Source organism: Dryobates pubescens, chromosome 10, assembly GCF_014839835.1.
Source record: "Dryobates pubescens isolate bDryPub1 chromosome 10, bDryPub1.pri, whole genome shotgun sequence".
NCBI lineage: Eukaryota > Metazoa > Chordata > Aves > Piciformes > Picidae > Dryobates > Dryobates pubescens.
In genome coordinates this window covers 24,613,124-24,629,340 of record NC_071621.1, presented here as the reverse complement: position 1 = coordinate 24,629,340, position 16,217 = coordinate 24,613,124, and the positions used below count along the sequence as shown (strand labels likewise).

Below are 16,217 nucleotides of genomic sequence, written 5' to 3'. Positions count from 1 at the left end.
AGATATTATCAGCATAGTAATCATCATGGTAAAAGTCACATGCAAAGCAATTGCTTACATATGCAGAAAAGGGCTATCAGTGGGCATTTTCTTGTAAAGGAGAAAATCATCCATTTAGAAGCAGAGAGTAGTAAGAAAGCAATTATTCCAACTACTTTTTTCAAAGCTACTTTTTTCCTCTGTTTTTCTGGATGAGGGGATCAAGAGCACCTTCAATAAGTTTGCAGACAATACCAGGCTGGGTGGGAGTGTTGGTCTCCTGGAACGCGAGAAGGCTCTACAGGGAGACCTGGACAGCCTGGATCAACGGCCCAAGGCCAGTGGCATGAGGTTCAACGAAGCAAAACTGAAGCTCTGTTTTACCATTCAAACTAAGTTTTTCAAAAACTTGTTTAAAATATACCTGGGAAATTCTTCTGAGGTTATGTAAACTACATCCTGTTCTGACACTGATGAGGAAAAAGGGACAAAATTTCCATTCTGTAATGGCAAAAGCTCCAATCCAATTAGTTCACTGTAGACTCCATCAGAAAGCACAAACTCTAGAAGATGAAGCTTTTCTTCAGCAGGTCCACTGTGCCCAGATTTCCTTAGTACTTGTCGTACTACAGCGGGAGTCACTTTTTTCACAGCTTTAGCAGTAGAAATAGTAAGATGCACAGCACTAGCAATATTTGCTGGTACCTTGGCAATCTGTTTCCCTGAATTCTGGAGGTAGTTGAGAACAGCCTGTGTGTACTCCAAATCCTCATCCATTTCAGAAAAGTACACCTGTTCCACTTTTATCCACTGATTACTCACTGAGTAAATAACTGTATTCTGGAGCAGCTCTTTAAAGAGAGGTACTACAATTGGTTTCCAGGGCACCCTGATTTTGTTCTCATCAGGCCATAACCTGTAAATTCTTTCAGCTGACAATGGAAAATCTGAATTCTTCTCAGTCTCCATTCGCTTGATAGCTTCCAAAATAAGGGTGGTATAGGCCTTTGGCACTACATTTACTACAAGCAGATCATTCCACAAAGCTGCTGGATCTCTCCATTGATCCAACTCTCGCCACTTGATACTTCTCCTATTGTCTGTGAGACCAAAGAAACCACTAACATGAACTGGGAGTCCAGTTTTGCTTTCTTCACCTGGAGGCAAAGGCAGAAAACAGAATGCTCTTCCTGAAAAGTCTGCTGCAGCTTCTTTTCCATCTCCGTTAGATGATAAAGACATGGCTATTCCAATAGTAGGAACAAATTTCAAGTCATCAGCTAAACAATCCAGCTCAGTACACATTCCTCGACCACCTACACAATTACATACTAACCAAGATGTTTTCTGTGCATCCTTAACACTCTCATCTTCTACAACTATATTTACATGGTATGTCACACATGTTATGCTATTGCTTGGAACTCCCTTACAATACTGACTTATTGCAGTTCCTAAGATTTTGATAGAATTAGGTCTTTCATGTTTCAAGGCCTTGTTCTCACTAGCAGTTACTCTAAAAATGAGCTTCTCAGTTCCATCAGCTTCCCTAACATGCAATGAAACATCTTGAACACTCTTTAAAAAGAGCAACACTGTGTCCGCATCTGCTCTGAAAGATTCAAACAGCTCCAAAACCTTCTGCTTGTCGTAAACATTGCTGCTCAGTTGAGAAGGCTGCAGACGAAGCGGGAAACGAAAAAAGGTGCCAGGAAAGTTTCCATTCTTAAAGGTTTCCTTTGTGCTGCCAAATACACCAATGAATGGTGCAAACTGGTCTGTAAGTTCATTGATTTCCTTGCTGTCTTCTTTTAGATTCCAACACTGCCCTGATTCATGAGGTCCGAAAAGAGTTTGATGAGGATCAAGCATTCCAATCTGGTCACCACTGAAAATACTAGGGACATCTGTATACACACAAAAAAGCAACTATTAACAACACTAAACCAACATATTTTTCAAATGCAGTCTTAAAGAACAAATTTTAAAAGAGCAAGAAAAACAACTATTATAGAACAGTGATGAACCAATTATAATGGCCAGGGAAGTGGCTGAAGGTATTTAAAAGACAAGTAGATGTGGCATGCAGGGACAGGGTTTAGTGGTAGACTTGATAGTACTAAGCTAATGCTTGGACCTGATGACCTTAGAGGTCTTTTCCAAACTCAACAATTCTATGATTCAATGTTCATTGACAGGAAGAAACAACCACAGTCCTATCCTGCCATTAAATACATAAATGATCAAACAGTAAACAATGGAAATAATTTTTTTCAGCTATGTATTTTTAGATTTCCAATATTTTTAAGGGAAAAAAAGGCCATTTACTACAGATATATTCTATTACATTCATACTCTGCAGATCTTGAAGGTTTGCAAGAAGTAATCTTGTATATTTAAAAGAGTAAGTTCCCACAATTATCAAACCACCAAACATATTAACTAAGATTTCACTCATCCTCTACTAGGTAAAGCATTGTGAAGAAAAAATTCTGTGTCTTACAAACTGACTTCACAATTTAAAATGTTATTTCAGCAAAATCTTGTCTCTTGTCCTGTACTATTATAACTATGTAGACTGTAAGTACTACTTACATTACAGTACAGCAGTAAACATTTTGCCAGTATAGTAAGCTTCAAGACTGAATATTACCAGCATGTGAAAGGGCATGTACTATGTCTCTCAAATGTAAATCTCCATATACCTCACTTAGAGAATATCCTTTCTCACATGAGAAAAAAAAATCACTGCTTATCATGCAAAGAACCTGCAGAGAGCTTTCATATTTTTACTTACGTATCTGTCCTATACTATTAGTATGAAGGGCAATGCCTAACTGAAGTAAGAGTGTTCATTTCAACACAATGGATTAAGTACATAAAGATGTTACTAGAAGAAACACATCCCCTCAGAAACCTTCAAAATCCAAAGGATATCTCATAGTTTTAGGAAAATGAAAATGCTTAAGTAAACTTAGCCAGGGATCTAATTTTAAAATGCACTATAGGGAAAATATTAAACATTTGATGAATATCTAAAATAACGAAGTAACTTGAAACATCAACATTTCAATTTTAATGTATCTACTGAGAGTACCTGTTATATGATAAACTGAATTAAATCCAATTCCAAATCTTCCAACTTTCAGGGGATCATCTTTCTTCCTACTTCTTGCTATTTCCTGTATACCATGCCAGTCCTCAGGGGTAAAAATCGCATCATTGTATGCATAAAATGCTGGCCCTGTAATAAATAGGCAAGTGTTACAAAGATGACAGAAGAAAAGCATTTAGTGTTAAAAATACCTAGCAAATTAACTTACAGAACTGAGGAAGTATTTCTTTAAAGTATGCATGTACAAATTTAATGAGGAAGCTATATCTCAAGTTGACATCACATGATGCTTAGTGACGAAAGGGAGGTATAGAGTAGCAGCAAAAGCTGCTACACATAAAAGTGAGGAGATAGATTTACCTCTGTATATGGTACTGAAGAGATTTATATTCTCTTTGGTAGCTAGTTCTGATCTCCACATTTAAAAAAAAAATATTGTGAAAAGCTGGACAGAAAGCAGAAAACAATTAAACTTCTGAAAGAAGTGTCTGGGGCACAAGGCTTAAACTCAATCAGTTCAGTCTATCAAAAAGATGTTTGAAAGATGTACTAATCACAGCCTATTAATACCTCAACTGGAAGGGAACACACAGCAAGATGCCACAACAACCAAGGTCTATAAAGTAAGACAGACAAATTCAATTTAGCAGACATAATGAGGCTGATTAACAACTGAAAAAAAACTAGAAACAAGGAAGTGGATCATCCATCACTGAAATCTTCAAATTGTGACTGAATGCCTTTTGGGATGATTATGCAAACCTGTTTGATAAATATGTAACTGACCTCTATCACACAAAGCCATTAACAGATGATGCAAAAGAAAAAATTACATGAAACTACATTTGCTGGCAGCATGGAGTTTGATGTAAGAGTGAGAGAATAAGAAATGGAGAAGAAAAAGAGAACTACCTGGAAAATGCTGAAATGCAAGGGGCTAGGGTCATATTTACATTAAGAACTGGAGACAGATCTCAAAAGGTAGAGATTAGTATATAGTTATTGAATCTTGTTGACTTGCTCTACTAAAAATCCTTCCTTGTATTTTGAGATGCTGACTGAACCCAGGGAAGTAAGTCACAGCATCACAATCACTGTGGGAGAAGTGACTTAGAATAAAGCAGAATATGAAGGCTGTCTCAAACAGCATTAACTGAAAGCAGTTGGAAAGCTGCTGCTGGCAACCTGCAAGAAGACAGTGGAAGCGTAAGGCCTTCAACAGCAAATATCAGCTCTGCAAAACAATTATCAGCATTATAACAGACAAAAGATACCCCTAGTAAGGTGGTCATCTCCATACAGCAAGGAGAAAAACATATATAACACATGCACATTGGCCAAAATTAATAAAAATTATGCTTACCCTGATATTGTGCCATGTCCTTTGACCACAGAGTTTCTGTTCCATACTGAGTTTCATCATATAAAAACCTAACCTCTGTGGCACCAGCATCTTCCGCATTCTGTATCAGTTCCTGGAGCAGCAAAAAAAACCAATCCAAACCCCAAAGTGTTAATGTTTTACATATTGTAGCAATGGCTCTCCAACTCAAGTGTAATTGTTTTCATGTTTCAACCAATATAATTTTATCCAGTTTGCCTGAATGAAAATAGATACCCTTATAAAAGGAATAGTCACAAAAATGCCATAAATACCAAAAATACCACACACAGATAGTTACAAAGCTGAGAAATACACTACTATAGTTACTATAGTTACTGCAGTATACACTACTATAGTTACTACTATAACTACATTATCCCAAATCAGAGTCTCAAAACAATGCAAGAAGGCAGAAAAAAACCCTAATTCTTATCTATATTAATAAAGTTTACTGTTAAACACACACAAGAGCTCTAAGGCAACAAGTCGTGAAAGTCACTCTTCTGTACATCAACTCAATTCTGTTTAATGTGTTACAGTATGAAGCAACCATTCAAGAGCCATGGTACTCGCTTCACAGTATCACAGTATCACAGTATAACCAAGGTTGGAAGAGACCCCAAGGATCATCAAGTCCAACCTGTCCCAACAGACCCCACAACTAGACCATGGCACCAAGCGCCACGTCCAATCTCCCCTTGAACACCTCCAGGGACGGTGACTCCACCACCTCCCTGGGCAGCCCATTCCAATGACGAATGACTCGCTCGGTGAAGAACTTTTTCCTCACCTCGAGTCTAAACCTCCCCTGGCACAGCTTGAGACTGTGTCCCCTTGTTCTGGTGCTGGTTGCCTGGGAGAAGAGACCAACCCCTTCCTGGCTACAACCACCTTTCAGGTAGTTGTAGAGGGCAATGAGGTCACCCCTGATCCTTCTCTTCTCCAGGCTAAACAATCCCAGCTCCCTCAGCCTCTCCTCACAGGGCTGTGCTCAAGGCCTCTCACCAGCCTTGTTGCCTTCTCTGGACACGTTCAAGTGTCTCGATGTCCTTAAACTGAGGGGCCCAAAACTGGACACAGTACTCAAGGTGTGGCCTAACCAATGCAGAGTACAGGGGCACAATGACCTCCCTGCTCCTGCTGGCCACACTATTCCTAATACAGGCCAGGATGCCATTGGCCCTCTTGGCCACCTGGGCACACTGCTTCCAACAGCACCTCAGCAAAGGGCTGTAAAAACAATTCTGACCAATAACTCTCTACATCATGAACCAATAGAGTTCACCTATTGAATGAAACCCACAGACTAGACAGAGCCTTATGTTGAGACTGAGTACCTGTAAAACAGTATTAGTAGTGGCAAGAGCTATGGAAAACTCTAATAACTAGAATGTCAATAAACTAGTTCTGAAAACACTACCATTAATAAAGTATGCCTATCCAGTCCCATTTACATCAAGAGCATTACACACTGCAGACACAAAAGCATGATTATAAATACTGAGAGGATTAGAGCTTCACACAATGCTCTATTTACACCAAGTCATCAAAGTGTATCAGGGCCCCAAAGACATGCACTCACACAGACCTACATACGTACACACCTGTGTAAGCTGGGCATAAGGAAGTGTCTTAGACAAACTGAAAAAGTATGTAGGCACATCACATCCAATGTGTTCATGCAACACACATTTAATTCAATTAGGCACAAAAATGAAACAATTGCTAGCAAGATGGATCTTTACTTAAAGAATGCATCAGCTAGCAGCAGATATCCCAGATTAGGTTGCAATCTAATATGCTGTTGACAGTAAAATAAGCTCATTTTATCTCATATATGGTTTCAAAACTATAACCTCTCAATTTTTCACTTTGTGATATGTTCAGTCTATAAGACATACCACACAAGTAACCAAACTACATCATTTATATTGTCACTTCCACATAATTTGGAAGCATAATAAGATAACAAGGGATATATACCCACAGTTCAGCATAAATAATACATTTTTGAAAATGTTAAGTTTGCTGATGATACAAAACTGGGGGAGAGAGCTGACACCCCATTAGGCTGTGCTGCCATCCAACGAGATCTGGACAGGCTGGAGAGCTGGGGGAAGGCAAACATCATGAAGTTCAATAAGGACAAGTGCAGGTTAGCGGTTGCCCTGGAGAGCAGCTCCATGGAGAAAGAACTTGGAGTGATAGTGACAGCAAGTTCTCCGTGGAACAACAATGTGCCCTTGTAGCCAAGAGGGCCAATGGTATCCTGGGGTGCATCAAGAAATGTGTGTCCAGCACGTCTAGTGAGGTTCTTCTTCCCCTCTACTCTGCTCTGGTGAGACCACATCTGGAGTATTAGAATCATAGAATCAACCAGGTTGGAAGGCACCTCCAAGATCATCCAGTACAACCTATCACCCAGCGCTATCCAATCAACTAGACCATGGCACTAAGTGCCTCATCCAGGCTTTTCTTGAAGATCTCCAGGGGCAGTGACTCCACCACCTCCTGAGAGGGAATCTGATCAGTGTCTATAGACATCTGAGGGGTGGCTGTCAAGTAGATGGGGCCAATCTCTTTTCAGTGGTACTCAGTAATAAGACAAGGAACAATGGACACAAACTTGAACGTAGAAGGTTTCACCTCAGCATGAGGAGAAACTTCTTTACAGTGAGGGTGATGAAGCACTGGAACAGGCTGCCCAGGGCAGTTGTGGAGTCTCCTCTGGAAACCTTCAAAACCTTCCTGGATGCATTCCTGTGCGGACTACCCTAAGTGATCCTGCTTTTGGCAGGGGTCTGGACTCGATGAACTCTGGAGGTCCCTTCCAACCTCTAATGTTCTGTGATTCTGTGTAATCTCCACAAGGTATTTAATTACAAAACCCAGATAACTCTTCTTCTAAAAGAATAATCATGGCAGCCATTCAGAAAAATATAAAAGATAGCCAAGGCTTCTAGAAATATTAAATAAGTATTATGGAAACCATCACATAGTCAGAGACTTGTATTCATGCCACAGCACACGGAACATTTGTTACATTCAGCTGTAACAGCACTGTATTTGAAGAATCCAAACAGTTAAATAAGTTTTAACAGATCAGCAAAATTCCTGGTAGTAATCTCTCCCTAACAGGCTGTTAACTCTAAATTGTAAACCATGAAAAGAGGAACATTTCTACTTTTAGATTTACCTATCTGATTTCTAAGGACATTATGTTATTTTTTTTATGTTGGGATGCAAATTTGGGTTTGCATTGTTAAGAAGGCATGAACCCTTCATGATTTAAGTGCATCTCAGACATCCAGTTAGTTCTGGTAAGTAGTAAAAATGTAAGCACTTGTCCTATAAACAGACACTGCTCAGAACATATCCAGGATGCAGTTTGCCAAAATAGTTTGAGATATGCTTATCTTAAGCAGTCACCCCTACTTCCATGGTTGTAAAGAAAGGCAGCAGGAACTGTCATCATGTCACCATTTATGTTTGTGTTTTATATATGGAGATATGTATATGTCTTTACTGAACCCCTTTATTAGAACCTAGTATTCCCACATCCTAAGGAAGTTAATTTCCTAACATCCATGTGATGAAGTATTCTGAATGAGAAGTTGAATATCTAGCTGAACTGTTTGGAATAGAATAGAATAGAATGGAATGGAATGGAATGGAATGGAATGGAATGGAATGGAATGGAATGGAATGGAATAGACCAGACCAGGTTGGAAGAGACCTTCAAGATCATCGTGTCCAACCCATCAAGCAATCCAACCCACCTAAACAAATAAACCATAGCACCAAGCACCCCATCAAGTCTCCTCCTCAAATTACCTCAAATTACCTCAAATGCTCTTCAGAAAACATTAAAAAAAAATAATAATAAAAAAAGAGAAACCTGGCACTTCCAGACAACAGCATGGGAAGCTACAATAAATCAGAAAAATCTACAGGTACCTGCCTTTTCCCCTTGCAGGATTTGCAAAGTTAGAATTACCTGTATTTTTTAAGATCATAGAACCAATCAATCATTTGTGTTGGAAAGAACCCTCAAAGATCATCTAGTTCAATGCCCCTCTACCATAGACAGGGACATCTTCCACTAGATCAGGTCACTCAAAACTCCACCCAAGATGACTCCAAGCATTTCCAGTGATGGGGTACCCATGACTTCCCTAGGCAACCTATTCCAGTGTCTCTCCACCCCCATTGTAAAACATTGGTTTTACAATATTGCCTTGGTTGCCCAGGGAGATGGTAGAAGCCCTATCCCTGGAGGTTTTTAAGGTTAGGCTGGATGTGGCTCTGAGCAACCTGATTTAGTGTGAGGTGTCCCTGTGCATAGCAGGGGGGTTGTAACTAGATGATCCTTGAGGTCCCTTCTAGCCCTAAGAATTCTATGATTCTATGACTTCTTCTTATGTCCAATCTAAATCTACCCTTTTTCAGTTTAAAACCACTGCTCCCTGTCCTGTCAGTACAGGCTCGATATCAAGTCTCTCTCCATCTTTTTTGTAAGTGCCTTTCGTATGTCGCAAGGCTGACAGATGACCCTGAGCCTTTTTTACTCCAGACTGAATAAGCCAAACTCTCTCAAGCCCTTCTTCATAGAAGGGCTGTGACCATGTCTAAAGTAAGGTGAAGTGAACTCCACACTACCAGTTCACTATCCTAGTCACTGAAAATTAATGCTCTTATTTCCATTGTTAGGCTTGTACATATAACATTCGAGCAGGGAGCATCGCAACATAACAAGCCCTACTGCTGCATGTTTTGAAGTCACCTGGACCAATTATAAAACAACATGAAGACCACTAACCTCAGTTCAGAAAATCTTCTGACACTCCTTCATTACAAGAAGCAATTTCTTGACTGAAAATCATTTTCTGACCATACAAAACTGATTTATTTTTATCACTCTACATCAAGTCTCCCAAATTCCATTCAAAGATTCTCATCTTAAAAGTGTTCACAACCTAATGATGAAACTTTGTGGCACTGTCATAGTTCACTGAGGAATATAAATTTAGCTACCAAGAAATTCCACAGCAAAATCCTGTATTAAACTCTCTGTTTTATCCCAATCTTATGCTGAGATAATCCCTTCCAAAGATTCTATATACTATTACGTGGTTCTACCATAGCTTATAGAAGAGATGAAGAAAGTAAAAAGCAAAACAAAGATTTGACAACTCATTCACTCAATGTACATCATGACGTCTCTGATTTAATTAAAACATCTCCATTTTATCTGTTTTGTTTAATAAATTATAATGCACACTCAGGCATTAAACACAAAGAAAACCCCACAAACCTGCAACTCCTACAAATCTCCAACTGGAAATGTAACTCCTGTACTAGAATGAATATCTAATGAAGTGCAACAGCAGTCAGATTTGCTGGAAAGTGTTAAACTAGTGGCATCATGTCATGCATAATAAATAACTCCTACATATACCATTTGTTGTATACCTTAAGAATCTGTCCTCCTTCTGGGTACCTTCTTAAAATATCCTTAAGAAAATCAACAAGTGGTGGAGTTGTTTGTCCAAAACGACCTACCAAAAAACCCCAACAAAACAAACTGTGCATTAGGCTACATGTAATTTCAGACACATATGAAAAAAAAATACCACATTATTACTGGGAATTCAGAAAAAAATAAAATAAATGTTCCAATGCAGCAGTTTCTAGAGGACTACTACTTTTTAAGTAGCAGGGCAGTATTTTAGAGTAGCAGTGGCTCTAATTATTTTTTTATAGCCAGTGATGATCCCTACCAACAGCTACATCAAGGCACTTAAAAAGATAAGTGGAACACAAAGAACAAGTGAAGGGATATCTAGAGCTTACAAGAAAAATAAATCTTTCCCATTTAAAGAAAAGGAAAATTGCAACTAACTCCAGATAGTGTTAGAAAATGCTTTGATCTTTCCAGTTTATAAACACATACAACTGTTTTTCATACCTCCTCCTTTCAATCCTTTTGACTGAAGCTCCAGAAAAACTTGATTTTGAGACTTCAGTAGATCCACAATCTTGGTACCATCTGATAACTGAAATAAAAAAAAATAAGACAGATCTTGATCCAAACATTCTGCAGCATAATTTACTATAGTTTCATATTTATTATATGAAGTCTGGGTTTATCTAAAAGTATACAAATCCTCTGGAACATTTAGTATTTGTTTGAGCAGCACTTTTAGTCCTTGTGGTACAGGATGGGCTCCTTTGCCTCAGACGAAGTAAGTTTGCTAGTAATAGGACAGAAAAAATGGCCACAAACAAATCAGGTGAAAAATATGCCTATAATAGAGTAAGCCATGACTTCCCATATTTACATCTGAAAAACTGCACGTTCTGGGAACTGCTGGAAGCACACAACTAAAGCAGTCATTATTTTAAGGTGCATGCCCACAAATAAAATAAACATATCCAAGGAATACATGGCTTATGCACTCAAAAAAATACATAGTTATGCAATTTCATGGGAGTATCAACTGGAAGCAGCTAGTAATGCAGAATATGTAGAGACAAAAGTATGTCACAGAAACTCCCCTGAAGAATTTGATAGCCTCATCTCCCTGTTACCTCTACATGCGGATCTATGGATTTTCTGGGAACAACACAGAAAAATGGGGGCAAATGAGCAAGTTCCCTAGCAGCCATTAGGTGCTATGATTACTGAACAGCTTTCCTAATGATTCTTCTGTGATTCGAGATTCATGGGGCACTGAGGATACACTTTGCTGACCTGGTGGTCTGGGTTAGACATGTTAGTAAGAAACTAACTGGTATGGTATGCCCTCTTACTATTACCCCCTGTTGGTTATGCATGTTGGCAGTGATGAGGCTGCAGAGAAAAGTCCACAAGCAATCAAAATGGACTTCAGGGCACTGTGGAGATTGACTGAAGGATCAGGAGCACAAGTAGTGTTTTCCTCAACCCCTTCAGTGGTAGGGAAAAAAAAACCAGGAAAACACATCTGATTAATTACATGCCTCAGAGGCTGGTGCCATCAGTAGGATTTTGGTTTCTTGGATCACAAGGAGGTTTACAAGGCACAGGACCTGCTGGCAACTATCTGTCCAGCTATATCAAAGGGGAAAATGGATTCTCACCCATGAGTTGGCAGGGCTGATCAAGAGACCTTTAAACTAGGTTTGAAGCAGGAAGGGGATAAAGCCAGGCTCACTGGAGATGAACCTAGGGGTGAGTATGCCAATGTTGGGGGTGAAATCAATAGCCCAGCTCAAATGGATCTATACCAACACACTCAGCATGGGCAACAAAAAGCAGGAGCTAGAATCCATTGCAGCAGATTAGATATGACTTAGTCACCATCACAGAAATGTGGCAGGATGACTCTCATGACTGGAATGCTGCAATGGATAGCTATGTACTTTTCAAGAAAGGCAGGCCAGCAAAGTAAGGTGGCAGAGCTGCTCTTTATGTGAGAGTAACTGGAATGCATTGAGCTCTGCCTAGGCACAGAAGAAGAACCGAGTTCACAGAATCACAGAATTAACCAGGTTGGGAAAGACCTCAGAGATCATCGAGTCCAACCTATCACCCAACACCATCTGATCAACTCAACCATGGCACCAAGTGCCTCATCCAGTATTATTTTAAACACCTTCAGGGATGGTGACTCCACCACCTCCCTGGGCAGCACATTCCAATGGCCAATCTCTCTTGCTGGGAAGAATTTCTTCCTAGCATCCAGCCTAAACTGCAAAATTGCTTTAGAATCAAAGAATCATAGAATTGTTGGGGTTGGAAGGGACCTCAAGGCTCAGCCAGTTCCAAGCCCCCTGCCATGGGCAGGGACACCTCACACTGCAACAGGTTGCTCACAGCCACATCCAGCCTGGCTGCAAACACCTCCAGGGATGAGGCTTCCACCACCTCCCTGGGCAACCTGTGCCAGGCTCTCACCAGCCTCATGGGGAAGAACTTCTTCCTAACATCCAATCTGAATCTACCCATTTCTAATTTTTTTTTCCATTCCCCCACTCCTATCATTTTCTGACACCCTGAACAGCCCTCACCTGACCCCTTTTTCCCCTCAAACCCAGAGCACCTGGGCTCTGTTGGAGCCTCCTCCCACCCCAGGTGTGGCCACTTTGCCCTCCCCACCCACTGCCCTATTTAATCCCCTCCAGGAAGGGCAGCAGCCCTAAGCTGAGCCCTTCTGGGCTGGAGGATCCTCCTCTCATCTCTGGTGAGTGCCCCTGGTGCACACTGGGTGATGGTGGTGGTGACAACAAAGGCCGGGGGGCCTGGTGGCCCCCCGGTTGTTAGGGCCAGGATTGATGACTACTCCAACATCATCCACGGGTGCTGGCTGGGGCTCCTGGCTGGGGCTGAGCTCTTCTGGATGGGATCTTGGCTGGTTGAGGGTCTTGCCCCTGGCTCTGGGATGGCTGCAAAACTGATGGTGGTGACCTGTTCATCTTGGGGAGTTTTATTGTCTTACCTGCCCTCCATCCCTCGATTTATCCTTCAATCTATTTGGGTCAGAAATTGCTTTGTACAGCTCCATGGTCCTTAGGTCTATGCCTTAGCTTCTAATGACCTTGGAGATCTTTTCTAACCTTGCTGATTCCATGAGACTACAAAACCTTCCCCACTCTCATGGTTGCATCCAGCTGCCCAAATTGATGGATAAATGGCCCTGGCAGCAAACCTGCCCTTTCCTTCTTGCCTCATCAGCCTCAACCCCACCACAACAAACAATTCGAAGTGTCTGGGTTTGTAACCAGCTCCCACTTTGCAAGCTGGAAAACTTGTTTTTGTGGCATATCTTTTTCTTCCTTGGAACTTTGTGCCTCTGCTTTAGCTCATCAGAAGTGTTTGAGGCCTCATTGAAAGCGATTCTGTGGCTGCTTTCTGGAGGAGAAGCGTGTCGCTCCCTGCCCCGCTCACATCTGCCACAGAAACAAAGAGATGATGTTCTGCACCTGTCCCTGCTTCCCAACCAGCTGAAGTGAAGCTCTGCTCCACAGGCTCTGAACAAAGTGCAGGCAATGAGTCAGTATGGAAGTCAGCCTGGCTTCTTTTGAACTCCTTTCTGTGGCAGCACAAGAGGCTCGCTTCTGTGGTGGGATATATATGGTGTGGCTCTTCCCGAAGCTGCTTCTTCCACTGCTTTCTCACCAGCTCTGAGGCAAAAGGAGAAAATGCTGCCCTTCTCTCCTGCCTGTGGTACTGCTGCACGTCTGCTCTGGCCACTAGTTAACAGCTTACAAACTTTAACTGGGCATGGGTCAAACACAAGGAAAGGGAACACACATAGAGATGTCTCAAGCCCTTCAGATGTCCCTTCTGACCCAAACCATTCCAGGACTCTGTGCTGTTCTAGTGGTCCGTTCAAAAGTGGAAGCCTGATGAGAAGGGCACGAAGTTGCATGCCAGTAGAAAGCAGCCAATTAAGATGTGGCACCTATGCTTTCAAAAAGACTATATAACTTTTTTGTATAACATAATAGAAGTCTTTGTCTGCTTACATCTTGTCCTGAAAGCATTGCTCAAGGTGATTAGAACATGTAATTAAGGATAAGGACAGGCTGAAGGAGCTGAGTTTGTTCAGCCTGCAGAAGAGAAGGCTCTAGGGAGACTTAACAGCAGCCTTCCAGTACCTGAAGGGGGCTACAAGAAGGCTGCAGAGGGACTGTTTGAAAAGGCCTCCAGGGATAGGACAAGGGACAATGGTTTGAAATTAAGAGAAAAAGATTTAGATTGGATGTTAGGAACAAGTTCTGCACCATGAGCACTGCAACAGGCTGCCCAGGGTGGTGGTTGAGGCCCCATCCCTGGAGCTATTTAACATCAGGCTTGACAAGGTTCTGAGCAACCTGATGTAGTTGAGGATGCCCCTGCTGACTGCAGGGGGGGGTGGACTAGGTGAGTTCTGGAGGTTCCTTCCAGCCCAAACCATTCTTTGATCTTTACAGGAAAAAGAACCAACCCTGAAACTATCACAGAATCACAGAATTAACCAGGTTGGGAAAGAGTTGAAAATGTGTGTGTAAGAATTAAGGGTCAGGCTTACATAGGTAATATTTTAGTGGGTGTTTACTATAGGCCACTTGATCAGAAAGGAAATTGATGAGGCCTTCTACATAAAGTTTAAAGCAGCCTTGTGATCATATGCCCTGAAGGCAAGAAGGAGGATCCAGGAAACCACAGGTCAGCCTCACCTCCATCCCTGTAAAGGTGATGGAACAGCTCATTCAGGAGGTCATCTCTGAGCATGTGGAGGAAAAAAAGATTATCTGGAATAGTCAGCATGGATTCACCAAGGAGCAAACATGCTTGACAAATCTGATAGCCTGCTATGATGGTGTGACCACCTGAATAGCTGAGGGGAGAGCAGCAGATGTTGTATACTTTGACCCCAGCAAGGCTTTTGACACTGTCTCCTGTAACATCTTTATAGGTAAGCTTAGGAAGTGTGGATTAGATGAGTGGACAGTGAGGTGGGTTGAGAACTGTCTGAATGATGGAGCACAGCAGGTTGTGATCAAGGATACAGAGTACAGTTGGAGGCCTGTGGCTACCAGTGTTTCCCAGGGGTCAGTACTGGGTCCAGTCTTGTTCAAGATATTCAGCAACAACCTTAAGTTTGCTGATTATACCAAACTGGGAGGAAGGACTGACACACCAAAAGTCTGTGCAGCCATTCAGTGAGACCTGGGCAGGCTAGAGAGTTGGGCAGAGGTGACCCTCAGGAAGTTCATCAATGGCAAGTGTAGAGTCCTGCACATGGGGAGGAGTAATTTCATCAATCAGCACACATTAGGTGTTGATCTCCTGGAAAGCAGCTCTGAGGAGAAGGATTCTGGGAGTCTTGGCGGTCAACAAGTTCACCATAAGCCAGCAATGTGCCCTTGGGGCCAAGAAGGCCAACAGTATTCTGGGGTATATTAAGAGTGTGGCAAGCAGATAAAGGGAGGTTCTCCTCTACTCTGCCCTGGTGAGGTCATACCTGAAGTACTGTGTCCAGTTCTGGGCTCCCCAGTTCAAGAGGGACAGGAAACTACTGGAGAGAGGGCCACGGAACTACATGAACTACAGAGTACCACAAAGACTATTATGGGACTGGAACATCTCTCTTACAAAGAGAGGCTGAGAGACCTGGGGCTCTTTACTCTAGGAAAAAAAAGACCAGCAGGGAATCTTATAAGTATCTAAAGGGTGGAAGTCATGAGGATGGGACTGGGCTCTTTTCAGAAGTGGCCAGTGATAGGACAAGGAGCAATAGCTACAAACTGGAACACAGATTATTTCACTTGAACTTAAGGAAAAACTACTTTACTTTGAGGTTGATGGAGCACTAGAACAGGCTGCCAAAGATGTTGTGGAGTCGTCTCCTCAGGAGGACAAACCCACCTAGACTTATTCCTGTGGAATCTGATCTAGGCATACCAGCATGAGGAAAGGGGTTCAGGTTAGAGGATCTCTGAAGGTCACTCCTAACCCCCACCATTCTGTGACTCTGTGATGTTATTGTGCCTAGCACAGCAAGGTATGTGGAATTAGAAGTTGCTCTGTGCTAATTAGAAATTTAACTAATTCAAATTAGTTTCCATTTACAGTAAATGATATTGAAAATGAATTATGGTAAATTGTATTAGTGTTGTTTTTTAGCAAAGTTCAAGAGTACTTCCTCACTTCAACAGGTAAAAACTAAATACTAGAAAGAAGTGAAGTTGGTGCTTAGACATAGATGCTTA

The 16,217-nt window shown here is 41.6% G+C and overlaps 1 protein-coding gene across 3 annotated transcripts in view; it reads right to left on the bottom strand.

The window, feature by feature from the left end:
• The window catches only part of SACS (sacsin molecular chaperone), a 47,564-nt gene that overhangs the window by 16,495 nt on the left and 14,852 nt on the right, over positions 1 to 16,217 (bottom strand). For all 3 annotated transcript variants that reach the window (XM_054164902.1, XM_054164904.1, XM_054164903.1), the window contains exons 3-7: positions 10,447 to 10,534; positions 9,951 to 10,036; positions 4,458 to 4,569; positions 3,077 to 3,223; positions 404 to 1,886 (exon numbers count right to left, since the gene is read on the bottom strand). In XM_054164902.1, coding sequence (XP_054020877.1) covers positions 404 to 1,886; positions 3,077 to 3,223; positions 4,458 to 4,569; positions 9,951 to 10,036; positions 10,447 to 10,534 — 1,916 coding nt within the window. The remainder of the gene's footprint in view (positions 1 to 403; positions 1,887 to 3,076; positions 3,224 to 4,457; positions 4,570 to 9,950; positions 10,037 to 10,446; positions 10,535 to 16,217) is intronic.